Consider the following 13,964-nt stretch of genomic DNA (forward strand, 5'->3'; position numbering starts at 1 on the left):
ATTCACCATAACTTGGTTGCAGATGTGTGCACGCCCCTAAACTAATACGTAGCACCTTTTTAGATTTTATCACAGCATTTAATCTTTTTTGGGTAAGAGACAATCAGTTTGGCAAATCTTGATTTAGGAGTATTCTAACTCCATCAGATTGGTTGGGCATCTCCTGTACACAGCCCTCTTCAGGTCACCCTACAGATATCTGATTGTATTTATGTCTGGACTCCAGAACCTTGATCTTGTTTTGGTGAAGCCTTTCCTTTGTTGATTTGCTTCGGGTCGTTGTCATGCTGAAACGTGAAATTCCTCTTCACCTTAAGTGTTCTAACAGAAGACACCAAAATTGACTGGTATTTGGAGCCAAACGTTATTCCTTCCATGCTGATTAAATCCACAGTTCCAGCTGGAAAAAAAAAAAAAAAACAGCCCTAAAGTATGATGCTTCCCCGTGGTTATGGTGTTCTTTTGGTGATGTGCTGTGGTGGTGTTTTTTTGTTTGTTTGTTTTTTGTGCCAGACATATCTTTTGGTATTATGGCCAAAAGTTCAACTTTGGTCTCATCAGACCATAACACATTATTCCACATGGTTTTTGGGAGATATTTTTCTTTATTTATTGTTTGGTTAAAAAAGGCTTCCGTCTTTCCATCCTACCCCGTCGCCCAGAGATATGAAGAATTCGGGAGATTGTCGTTACATGTAGGGTGCAACCAGAAATTGCTGCAATTTCTTTTCATGTTGCTGTAGGTCTCTTAGCAGCCTCCCTGCCCAGTTTTCTCCTGATCCTCTCATCAATTTTAGAAGGACGTCCTGTTCTTAGTAGTGTCGCTGTCGTGTCATATTTTCTCCACTTGTTGATTATTGTCTTTACAATGTTCCATGGTATATCCAATGCCCTGGAAATTTTTTGTAACCCTCTTCTGATTGATATTTTTCAACAATGAGACACCATACCGGCTTTGTAAGCTCTTTGTGGCCCATTGCTTTTGCAGTTACCAAGAAGATGTCAGGAAAATCCTATAGGAACAGCTGTACTGTATTTGGGGTTAATCAGCCATTTTAATTGATGGCAGGTTTGAATGTGATTGGTTGATTCTGAACATTGTGCACACTTCTGCAAACTGGGTATTGTACTCTTCCCCATCCCCCAATAATTCTTGTTTTTGTGATGTGTTTTTCACTTTAATAAGTTAAAATTTCACAATAAAGGTAGAAAAGGTTCTGACATCATTTATCTTGGTTTCATTTTTTTTTTTACGTCACAAAATCCTGCCATTTTAACAGGTGTGTGTAGACTTTTTCTATCCCCTGTATGTTCACCAGCAGCATGTTGGTTGTGTCTTCGTCAGTGGATGTTGGTGGACGTCCACTTCTCGGTTGGTCCGAAACACTTCAGGTCTTTTTGAGTTTGTTGATGAGTTTGGCAGCAGTGTCGTGCGTGATGTGCTCGCCATGTTTCCGGTTAAAGTCCATCGCAACCTTGCGACAGCTTCCCGAGCCAGCTGTGAAAATGATTTCAATACGTTCTACTTTTGTCAAATGTGTTCTTAAAGACTATGTGGGTGGGAAAAGTGTATAATATAAGCTATGAAAATTGTTGGAAGACAGTTTGCTTAAAAGTGTTCATTTCCTTTATATATAAAGACTTTTGGGAATCCCTGCTTTTGATAACACAATTTATAACACTAAAAGTATTGGTTTACTATGAAAATAATAATATAAATGTGGTGTGTTTTATTTTATTGCTGTGTGCTCTTGATAAAATGATTACATCTTAATATTGCGTTTATATTTTGCATTTTTCTCTGTATAATGTATTATACATATTCATGCAAGTCTCATATAAAACTATTATTATTATGTTTATTATTATTATTATTATGTTTATTGTTTGTATGCAACGAAAGACAAATGAGCACGTGAAAGGGGCGGGGCTTGTAACACCTTTCTCATCCCCGCAATGTTGATTGCGATTCGTTTTTTGATTCTTTCACTTAAGTGAATCGAACTAGGCGAGTTTCGATTCGTTTGACTCACCTTCACCGTTTCATACTGTGTAATTATCTACTGAAAAGGATACGAAGGGTGTGTGTGTGTGTGTCGGATAATACCAAATTAATATAACAAACAGCAAACAAATACAATACAACCGAAACGAAGTGAAAATTACGTAAAAGATCCGTTATACCTGCTTGCGAATCGACTCACTTTAAAAGAGTTGCTTAACGTGAACCGATACAGTAGAGAAGCCCTTATCTAGCTCACTCATCTGCCCTTGTCTGTTGAAAAACGTGAGTATTTTGACCTGGAGGTTTTTAGTTAGACGTCGTTTCTCTAGTGGTGGACCCTTTAAAGTTTACTTTGCTGAACCCTGCTGTTCTTTCTTTAGTTTCATACAAACCTTTCGGCATCAATGTCTCATTGTCTAGTGGCCAGTCTAACACTTCTGCTCGCGTGCAGCTTTACAGGTGAGTCACTTTATCAACTCTGTTCACACACATTCACTTCTGTTATCATGTATTTTTATTATTATTATAAATCATAATTAAATAATGCTGTAAAAATGATATTTAAAAAAATATATATGAATCATTATAAATCTTTTGATAGAAATCAAAATTATTATATATCCTTTGTATTATTTAATAGAGTATTTAATTATTAAATATTATACATTATTTCATTTGTATTATTAATAGGTCTACTCGTTTTTGAGTTGTTGAGGTCATACGTTTACATACGCCTTGTGGAATCTGCCAAATGTCATTTTATTTAATTTTTTTTTAATTTAGAGGGATCATAAAACTTGCATTTAGTTTTTTATTTAATCCTGCCCTGAACAAGCTGTTTCATATAACAGATGTTTACATATAGTCCACAAGACACAATAATAACTGAATTTACACCAATGAACCAGTACAAAAGTTTACACACGCTTGATTCTTAATACCGTGTGTCGTTACCTGGATGATCAACGACATGATGCTTTTATGTTTGGTGATGGTTGTTCTTCTGCATATCTGACCCCTTTCCAACAGCGGCTATATGATGTTGAGATCTATCTTTTCACACTGAGGACGACTGAGGGACTCGTACATGACTATTACTAAAGGTGCAAACATTCACTGATGCTCAAGAAGGCGACACGATACATTAAGAACCAGGGGGTGTAAACTTTTCAACAGGATGATCGGTGTAAATTGTTATTTTGTTTAAAGATCTTTTTTTTCCATTTAGCACTGCCCTTCAGAAGCTACATGTTTCCCAGAAGACAAATGCTTATATATGATTAACATTTTGCAGATTCTGCAAGGCATATGTAAACTTATGACCTCAACTGTAATAAAACGCATTCAGTTCAAAGGACCAGATAAAGTAGCTAATAACTGTAAGGCTCGAACTATAATTATTAATCACTTATAATGGTGAGTTGTGATTAAAAAATAGTAATACTAAAACTCTAATCATTTGTATGCCCCACTTTTTGGGTCAAGGCTATGAACTATTTAAACAATTGAACATGATCTAAACATTATATTTTGGGTTGTAGGATTATAACATCTTGGAATTCTTTCTATATTTAGAAAAAATAAAGGTAAATTTTCCTTCTTTTCATTCTACTGGTATGCAAACTTTGTCACTAAACTGTATTATATGTAAGGTACGTATACATTCAAGTACAAATCTATAGTATGTACTGTAGTAAAAGATTAACTTGAAGTATGGTGCTTGGTGGGAAAAGGCTAATTTGCTCACTTGAACATAAAAAAAAAAGGGTTTTTCTTTGGCCATGAATAGGTTTTGTGTTCCTAAAGTAGGTCTAGCTTCACCTGATCTGGGAAACACACACCCGTTCAGAAATGGCTTAACTTCTGTGAGTGTCTGAATCGTTTCATCCAAATCTCAACTGAACAACAGAATAATACTGCCAATATCCGTGTTGTATAACACACTTTCATTGATTTTAATCTTCCCTTTTGTAACCAAGAAGGAAAGTACGGAGAGTGTTAGGAGAAAGGAGTTATAATTCAGTAGTCCTTCATTAATATAACAATGAGAGATTCATTTCTCTGGTGATAAGGAACAAAAATTGGTCGACTTGGTCCTGACTTGCTCTGAAGACTTTTAGCATTGTGCATGTGCGAGTCCATGGAAGACATGATGTTTTATTTTGCAATCACAGGCACTGACTGTTTACTATTCATCTGGCCCAATGGACCTACGCTGGTTAATGCTTTTGTGGGCACCAACGTGACACTTGGCGTTTCGTATAGCGGAGTCACCGAGCCTCTAGTGACGTGGTTGAACGGGACATTTATCCTGGCCACGTGGACCATAGGCCTCAACACTCCTCCAGCCATCGCCCAGGCGTACAGCAATGTCTTATCCATCGATCAGACCGGATCTCTGGTCTTCAACAAGGTTCCCGCCAGCTACAGCGGCACATACACGGTGCAGATGGTGAAGCCCGGGGCTCATGAAGCTTCAGTCAACTTTACACTATCGGTGTACAGTGAGTACACCTCAAACTTTGCTTTCCGTTGGTTGAAACGTGGTTCCGCTGGGTCTGTGTGGATAATAAGCTACTAAGTCAAGATGTACTGTAGTACTGGCCAAGGGTTAGGTTCTGTACAAATCCGTACATCATCTGTGGTTTTACTGTATTACGTTTATTCATTATTCAAAGTGGGTTCACACTAGACAGTTATGCATCCTGGATGAAGAAATAATTAGTCTGAGCATCGTAAACAAGCAGATTATGGATCAGTTTTTCCGTTAACGCTTGCCCTGAGGTCCATTAGGTTCAGCAGGCAGTTGATGAAATGGTCATTAGAATTTTGTTTACTTCATTCGACCACCAAGCAGCAGAAGAAAAACAAAATGCTAGTTTGAAATGTTTGTTATGCGGAACATTTTCCAATTGGTTCACGTATTTCTCAGTACCACAAAGCGCTCTGGTGCAATGAGAAGAATCCATGCCAGATAGAAATGCAATCACACCAGGGTGGGAAAAAAGCCTGAAATTCAATGTATTGGTTTTTCATCTGCGACAACACGCCACACTGAAAAGCAAAGCATTCGTTCCGTCGCGCTCGCGTTGCTTCATCTCTTCGGTGAAAACCAATCGGAAGGGTATTGCTTTTTAAGAATTAAATGTCCTGTAGGCTAGCTAATAATTTGATGATTTGTCCACCTATGCGTATACTCACTCATACTCACATGGAAACATTTTCTGTTCACAGACATCATCACAGCCGTTTCTGTGGTCGCGGTCTCGCAAGACGTTATAGAGGGAGGACCGCCGTTCACACTGTCTTACAGCTCGATGCAAGGACCGGTCTTGACTTCAACGTGGTACTTTAAAGGCTCGGAGGTGGTGAACAGTTCTCGGTACCTGATAACTCCGAAGAGTCTGACCATCAATCAGCCGAACCACAACGACACGGGGATCTACAGTGTGGTGCTCACAAATCCATTCAGTAACGTGACACAGAGCGAGAACATCACGGTGCTGTGTAAGTGTTTTTTTTTTTTTTTTTTTACTGACTCAGTTTAATTGGATATTTTATAGGAGGAAATGCACTAAAAGACCTATTTAAATATACAGTTCAAATTGGGACTATATTGTTTCTAACCTCCAATTCGGCATTTAAACTTTCTGCCGAATGTTCTAACCGAGTCTGATCCTCACAAAGAGTGAAACTCAACAACATGGAAAACAAATCTCTTTTTTTTTTTTATGTGTCAGTATGTGACACAGTGCCAGAACCCACATTAGCAAGTCTGTTTGTGATACTTCAGATGTTTTAAGTCAATTGTGTGACGATGCTGGCGTGTAGTTAGCGCGATGCTAACTTCCTGTAAGCCTCTCTTACTTGTTAGCGGCATACTGTAGCTCCTGGACAAAACTTAAGCAAATTTCAGACACCAAACATGTCTTGCCTGTTTGACATATTTGGATAAAAGGTTTTTAAAAATAGTGTAAATGTAATATTTGGCTGAAACGTTCACCTTAAACTAGCATTTCTGTGGGGAAATAGCTGTAGAGCTGTGAATGTACTGTATTTACACTCTTGGATTAATGAATCCATGTTAAAGTTAAATGTTTCTCAATCATAGTCTTCCCTCAATCGTTCCAACACCTTACATTGACCATCACTCGCCAGCAATCACGTGTATTCCACGTTCTTATTAGAACATTACACGTTTTAAGAAACGTCCCAATTGCTACCATGCGTAAAATCTGTTCTGAAAGATCTGTTGTTCATGGACGTTATTTTTTTTTGTGTTCTTATCTTACATTCTCGATAAGGTTGTGACTGTTTATATGTCGGATTTTAATACTGGCTAAACTGGCTGTGGACATGGCAATAAAATGATTGTGTAATAAAATAAAATGTAAAGTGAGCTGTATTAATTCTAATATTTATCATATCTGTTTAGCATCATATCTGTTTAGCATAGCCTCATCTGTCAGGGTTTAGTGGAGTGTATTGATTTATGGTACAGAATCTCGCTAATTGCTAACCTGTTAGCTAGCCAGACCTTCATTTAGCTAAACAATGTGATAAATTACACAGAATTATTATTTTTTTTTCCTAGTGACCTTTTGCGGTATAGTTTCTGTTTACACAGTCCAACTAATTAAAATGAAAAACTCTTGAGGAGCTCTTTTAAAAGGAATACATTTTTAAAAAGAATCTTTTAGGACCAATTAGGCTGTGTTGTACGTAACAAAGCGAGTATTATCAATTTTCTCTCATTAGCTAGTCCTTTCTACAGTCAGCCATTTTGTTTCCTTCATCCTTTACATGGCCCAGAACAGCTGGTATTCATAACTTTAACACACTGTTAAAGACTTTTCTGCTTCCAAATGCTAGCATTCATACCGTATGTAGTTAGCATTCTGACTAGAATATTAGATATTTTTAGAAATACATCAACTCATAAATACGCGTAAACAGGTTAGTTACATTATTTCTAACATTATCTACAGGTCATGTGTTTTTAACAACACTCCTCTGTCAGGGTTTAGTGGCGTGTATTGATTTGATTTATATAGCATGGAATTTCGCTAATCATTGATTGGTGTGTTAGCTAGTAAACTATTAGCTAGCTACATATCCAAGCAAAATAACACCGGTGTTTTTCCTAGTGACTCTTTTTTGTGATATTTTTCTTAATTTTTTTTTTTCCTTATGAATGGAATACATAGTAATGTGGCTAACATTTTCGAGGATAAGTTAGCGCGAGAGTCTTTGCTTTGTGACAACAAACCCTTGCGTCCTTATTTCATTAGCTAAAATAGCTTTGCCAAAACAGCTATTTCTGCCAACACTTCTCCATTTCGTTGTCTCCCTCCTGTAGATGGACCAGATCAGCCGGTTTTGGAGGTCAGTCCCACAAAAGCAGCCTTTGTTTCTGGAGAGACTGTCTCTCTGTCCTGCCGAGCTGAAGGTGTACCGCTTCCCTCGGCCTCGTGGGTGTTTAACGGCCAGCCGCTGCCCAGCTCCAACGGCACACTGCAACTCGCCCATGTTCAGGCGAGCCAGAGCGGCGTTTACAAGTGTGTTCTGGTTAACAGCAGGACCAGCATGGGTATTACGAGGAACGTCACCATAAACGTCTTGGGTAGGACTTATTAGTGTGAGGGGACAGGATGAGTGCTTTTCTTATGACGTTTTACAAAATCTGTTCAATCACTCCTGCACACATGTTGCCTCGAATACTACTAACTACTACTAAATCCTACACAAAGGTACTATACGCCCACCGGCCACTTTAATAGAAACACCTGTACACCCACTCATTCGTTCTATTATCTAATTAGCCAATCACGTGTTAGCAGTGCAATGCATAAAATCATACAGGTCAAGAGTTTTGAATAACGTTCACATCAGACATAAGAATGGCAGGAACTTGTGATCTCGGAGACTTTGACAGTGGCACGGTTGTTGGTGCCAATTTTTTTTGGTTTGTTTTTGTTTTAGTAATACAGAAACTCAGTATTACAGAACTCCTGGGATTTTCACGCATATCAGTGTCTAAAGTTTACACAGAATGTCGAGGGGGGGGGGGACATCAAGTGAGTGATAGTTCTGCAGCTGGAAACACCTCGTTGATGAGAGAGGTCAGAAATGAATGGGCAGATTAAAGGTTCGAGCTGACAGGAAGGCTACGGTAACTCAAATAACCGCTCTTTACAACCGTGGTGAGCAGAAAAGCATCTCCGGACACACAACATGTCAAACCTTGAGGCGGATGAGCTAAAACAGCAGAAAACCACACCGGGCTCCAGGCATGTCCGCCAAGAACAGGAATCTGAGGCTACACTGGTTACAGGCTCGTCGAAACCAGACGGTTGAAGATTGGAAAAAGTCCAGGCGATGTTTATTTATTTTTTTTCCGATCTTCAGCTGTCCCAGCCTGTTTTGCTGTTCTGATGTGCCGTGATCGTGATAAAGATCGAGGCCCATGTTGTCGATGTAAACAGTGTGAGCTAGTTGGAGTGGTTTTGTTGATGATTCAGCAAGTAATTTGAGACTCATCTTGAAGCAGTGTTGCTGCTTTAGAAGATTTAACCCTTTCAGTTAAAATAGATCTTTTAAGACAAACTAAAGAGATTTAACAAAAAATGGTCATATCGTGTAGACTGGTGTCGAGCTCCATTGTGCATGATGACTTAAACATTGTGTGCTGTATATTTATACCACAGCAGTTGAATTCTTGATTCTGATTGGTCAGAAGCTTCTACGTGTATATATACAACATAGCTGCTATAATGTAAGTGATAACAAAAACTAATTTTGTAGACGTTATGTAACTATAAATGGATAAAAAATTCTTTAATAATACAAATTTTAATTGTCGACAAATTGCTGTGGTACAAGAGGAATAAAACACTTTGGGACACGCTGTTATTTGTTTGTTCGGTCTTTGCTGATCCAAATAAAAATGTAAAAATAAAACGTGTGTGTTTGGTGCAGGCCTTAGCGGGTCAGCCATTGCTGGTATAGCTGCCGGAGTTCCGTGCGCCATCCTCCTACTGCTGCTCTTCGCAGGCCTCATCTACCTCTCTTTCCACTGCTATAAAAAGAAAGGTAATGGACATCTCTACTCATCCATCCATCTTGCAATTTTAACTACAAATACATTTTTTTTTTTTTGCTTACTAATTAAGTCTTTAATCTGCTATGTGCATGGAGCAGCAACTCAAAATCTCAGATATCCCATCGCAGGAGCCGTGAAGAAAGTAAGTTGACAAAGTTCTTCCTCAAAGCTCCTAACGTCACTAATAACAAATGAAAGAGAGCAGGAGTGAGTTAGCATTAATGCAAACATCTTGCTAACTAACTGGATTTAAAGATCAGAGGTGTGCTCTTTTCTGTAGGCGGTTATCAGTCAGCCTGAACTGACCAAACCTCAGCACCTGCTGACCAGCGGCTTTAAACTGCCTCCACCCTACAATCCCCACCATCACCAGGTGCTGGATTTCACCTCCACCTGTTCTCTCATTTCACTTCGCTTGCTAAATGATGATGCGGTTGTAGCTCACGGTTCTTTTAAAAAAACTTTTGAATTGTTCAAAAATAAAAATGTAAAGATTTTTAAGTCACTGCAAAATTATGAAAGGTGGAAGTCGTACTGAGTTTGTTTGTTTGTTTATTTATTTATTTATTTATTTGTTTATTTATTCATTCATTTGGTTTCCAGGCGCAGAGTGAACGTTCAGGCTGGCTGCCGTTAGGAATTCCACCTGTCCGAATGGCCACTACGGTGTAATACAACCTCAACTCGGTGACCAGTAATATTTTTCCATGTCCTAAAGACATTTGATAAGAGACCTGGCATTGTTCAGATCTACCTCACACACTATTCATCATCAACCCAAGCTTTAATCATTTCCTGCTTTATTCATTGTAATTTAGAGAAATTATAGTCGAGGTCATACGTTTACATACGCCTTGCAGAATCCGCAAAATGTTTTTAAAAAATTGAACATCCAGTTCAAAAGTTTACCCCCCACCCACCCCCCCGGCTCTTAATGTATCGTGTTGCCTTCTCGAGCATCAGTGAATGTTTGGACCTTTTGTAATAATTGTGTACGAGTCCCTCAGTTGTCCTCAGTGTGAAAAGATGGATCTGAATATCATATAGCCGCTGTTGGAAAGGGGTCAAATATGCAGAAGATGCCGGAAAAGCAAAGAATGTGCAGGACCTAGAGGATTTCTCTGAAGAACAGTGGGTAGTTTAACTGCTCAGGACAAACAAGGGACTCGTGAACGACTCTCACAAAATATAAACACAGTCGTTGATCATCCAGGTGACGACAAGTGTGTAAACTTTTGAACGGGTTAATTTGTGTAAATTCAGTTATTATTGTGTCTTGTGGACTATATGTAAATATCTGCTATGTGAAATAGTTTATTCAGGGCAAAACAAAATGCAATTTTTATGATCTCTCTGTCTTTTTTTTTTTTTTTTTTTTCAATTCTAAACATTTTGCAGATTCTTCAAGGTGTACGTAAAATCATAGCCTCAGCTGTACCTTAAATGTAGGACCAAATAACTGTTCGACATTTCAACAAGCTGGCCGTTAACCCAAAACACACACTCTTAACGTTCATTTGCGGCTCTGCAACCTCCTCCTTTTAAGCCACAGACCGTGAATGACTCGATAAACACAAAAAGATGCTTAATATGCACTTTTACCTTGTGAATTGATGTATTTTTATTAAGTTGATTTTTTTTAAATAAATAAACTACATATATAAATGAATTCTGTATGTGTATGCAGTGGTGTATAGTGTGTTCGAAATTCGTTTCCGCTGTTTTAGTGGTATGGGTGTTTCCTACACACCTTGTGTTTTTATTTATAACTGAATGTCCTTGTGGTTTTTTTTTTTTTTTTTCTCTCTCAGTAATAGTATACCGTAGTTTCTATGCTGGCTAGACTCCTTTTGTAAGGGTTTTTTTTACCCTGGAAAAAGTGAATATTGGAAAATCGGAAACAGCACAGAAAAAAAAAAATGTTGAAATTAATGTATGTAGAAAACTCAGGGACCGATTCACATACAAATCTTCTCAAGTTCTGAAGTATGCAGCTTGTGTCCAGAGTAAATGCTCATTTTAGTCACTCTGTGCAACTGGAGGGAAATTACCAGGAGGAAAAAACTCCATAGAACAAAGCACGAGGTATTCATTTTAACTTTGAAAAAATATCCAAAGCTTATTTAGTACATAATTGGAAATTGTCAATCATTTTGGCTCAATCTGACTTCATGGCCATGGATTCAGTGATATCTGGTCTTTTATAGTATGCACTTCTGCTTCATTTTCCAAGGTAAGCCCATGCCAGTGTTTGTAAAAGCATAGCAATGTTCTTTTACGTTTATTTAATAATGTAGAAATGTAAAATACATGACTTGGCTCTGGGTTACTGATCGGAAGGTCGGGGGTTCAAGCCCTGGCGCTGCCAAGCTGCCACTGTTGGGCCCTTGAGTAAGGCCCTTAACCCTCTCTGCTCCAGGAGCGCCGTATCATTACTGACCCTGCGCTCTGACGCCAACCTCCTGGCATGCTGGGGTATGCGAAGAAAAGAATTTCACTGTGCTGTGACCAATAAAGACTCATTATCATTATTGAATGTAAAAATTCTGACAGCAACATATAACCTGCACTAATGATTATTAACCCTTAAACAGTTAAATATGTTTGTTTTTTTTTAAATAATGTAAAAAATAATGTAATGATGATTATTCTTAATACATACATTAAGTTGTTACTATAGATACAATAACATGTTAGAAAGAGCACATTAATATAAACCTCGTGGCCAGAACTATTGTCAAAGCTGCTGTTATAAAACATTAATCGACATCTTCTGACCAATCAGAATCGAGCATTCATCAATGCTGTGGTATAATGATTATTAACAGAGAGAAGAGTCCGTTTATTTATTTGCCTATTCACTGATATTATATCATATAAAAGAAAAATACTGAAGTGGTAGAGAGAGGTGAGGTTGGAACATGATGGCGTCTTTCTTTAACTGTTCTCAAACTGATATCCTTTTCTGACACACAATCCATTTTGTTTTGTGTCAGCACCTCCAGAACGGACAGTCTGTCATGCTGTCCTGTGTAACTCCTGTGTTCCCTGCAGTCCTGTCCTACAGCTGGTTCCAGGTGCAGGGAGACAGATATTCTGCTCACTGACACTCACTAACACTCTGGTTAGCATCAGTGAGCATTATTGCTGCTCGGCTCTTAACGAGATCAGCTACGACAGCTCTGACAACACAAGAATTCACGTGACCCGTGAGTGTCTGAGGATGTTCTGTTTACACATTACCAATGACACAGGCTGCCTTGTTATTTCAAAGATACTCTATAAATCTTGAACAAATAAAAGCTCCGATATGCTGCCTAGTCCCATGTTTTGTTCCTTGGAAACATAACTGACAAGTGGTAGCTAATGTAACACAATAACGTATAGCAAGCTAATTAATCCAGACTAAGAGAAACAACGAGTTTATGATTATTATCCTCTTCTAACAAATTTCTAATGTTGCGCAGCATGTTTTTGCCCTTCGGAAATTGTTGGCCTGTGTTGTTTTGTCCTCGCATCTCAAGTCAAATTATTATTTGAGTCTTGCGATTAGTTTTATTTTCCTCTCAGTACTGAATGTTTAACCATGAGGTGATGTATTGTGAGGTGATGCATGCCATCACTCCCATTCAGAGAACCTTAGATCTCTAGTCTCCTGGCCACAGATGCTGCAGATGACAATGCTGAAGATTGACAGTGCTGTTCCTACTGTAGATCACGTGTGACAACGTGGGAGAAAATGTTGGAAGACAATTTAGGGTTTCCCCATTTTAGGTCATTTCCCCAGAGCTTGCCTGTACACTTGACAATAGAGAAGTTTGCTGTGAGTGTGCGGTCTACTCTTAACCTGAAATGCCTCAGTCATTCACATCAATCATACGTTCATCTCTGAATCCCACAGGAAGCTGAACTTGGCACTGATTAGACGTTTTTAGATTAGAAGTACACAAAAGTCTCCCAATCATCTGCAGTTCCATCAGTGAACACGGACTGCGTTCTCTAAACCAGTCAAAAACCAATGCTCTTATTATACAATGATTAGACTTGATAACTATTAGAGAGAGAGAGAGATAGTTTGCATGGTTCATATCACTAATTGGATAATTGGTTTTGACAGGTCTAGGTCAAAGGTCATCAATAATTATAATGTTCTTGGCAGGTCAAAGGTCATCACCGCCTGTCATTTTCTTAAAAGGTGAAGGTTAAAAATGGATAATGGTTTATTACAATAAAGGTTTGTTGTAATCTGTTGCACACATATATATACACACACACACCCACGCACATACGTACATACCCGCACGCACGCACACATATACATACGCACGCACATACATACATACGCACACACATACACACACATGCACACACACATACATATACACACGCACGCACACACACATACATACACACATACACATGCACACACACACATACACACACGCACGAACACACATACATACACACATATACACACACACATACGCACGCACACACACACATGCACACACATACACACGCACGCACGCGCACGCACACACATACACACACACAAAAGTGCAACTGTTTTTTACGATCTTTTGCGTGACACTTAAATGTGAATTTCTTGTCTTCGTGTTTGAGCCTCCTGTAGAATAGTTTTTATCTAATTGCTAGATATAATGACTGGATTTATTCATTTATTATTTTTCAAGAGTTAAGACTGATTGCAGCAAGAGCAAACATGGCGTGCTGTATGTTAAAACAATGAGAATTCTGTTTTCTTTCTTTCTTTTTTTTTTACAAGTAAAAATGTAAAAATAAATAAATAAATAAATAAAATCTGCAAAGTTGTGTAATATATTTAGCCAGGTGAAT

General features: G+C 38.4%; 1 protein-coding gene across 2 annotated transcripts; it reads left to right on the forward strand.

Moving 5' to 3' along the window:
- Nucleotides 1–1,936: 1,936 nt before the first annotated feature.
- Nucleotides 1,937–11,431, forward strand: vsig10l (V-set and immunoglobulin domain containing 10 like). Of its 2 annotated transcripts, XM_053611717.1 has the most exons (9): nucleotides 1,937–2,287; nucleotides 2,386–2,464; nucleotides 4,180–4,509; nucleotides 5,240–5,512; nucleotides 7,365–7,628; nucleotides 8,984–9,097; nucleotides 9,206–9,249; nucleotides 9,388–9,480; nucleotides 9,711–11,431. In XM_053611717.1, exons 2-9 carry the CDS (start codon nucleotides 2,410–2,412, stop codon nucleotides 9,777–9,779), a joined length of 1,242 nt encoding a protein of 413 aa, XP_053467692.1. In that variant the 5' UTR covers nucleotides 1,937–2,287; nucleotides 2,386–2,409; the 3' UTR covers nucleotides 9,780–11,431. The 2 variants fall into 2 exon arrangements, with proteins under 2 accessions (XP_053467692.1, XP_053467690.1); XM_053611715.1 differs by having other exon boundaries at nucleotides 1,937–2,464.
- The last annotated feature ends 2,533 nt before the right edge of the window (nucleotides 11,432–13,964 follow it).

The sequence above is a fragment of the Ictalurus furcatus genome, chromosome 23 (genome assembly GCF_023375685.1).
Source record: "Ictalurus furcatus strain D&B chromosome 23, Billie_1.0, whole genome shotgun sequence".
Classification (NCBI taxonomy): Eukaryota; Metazoa; Chordata; class Actinopteri; order Siluriformes; family Ictaluridae; genus Ictalurus; species Ictalurus furcatus.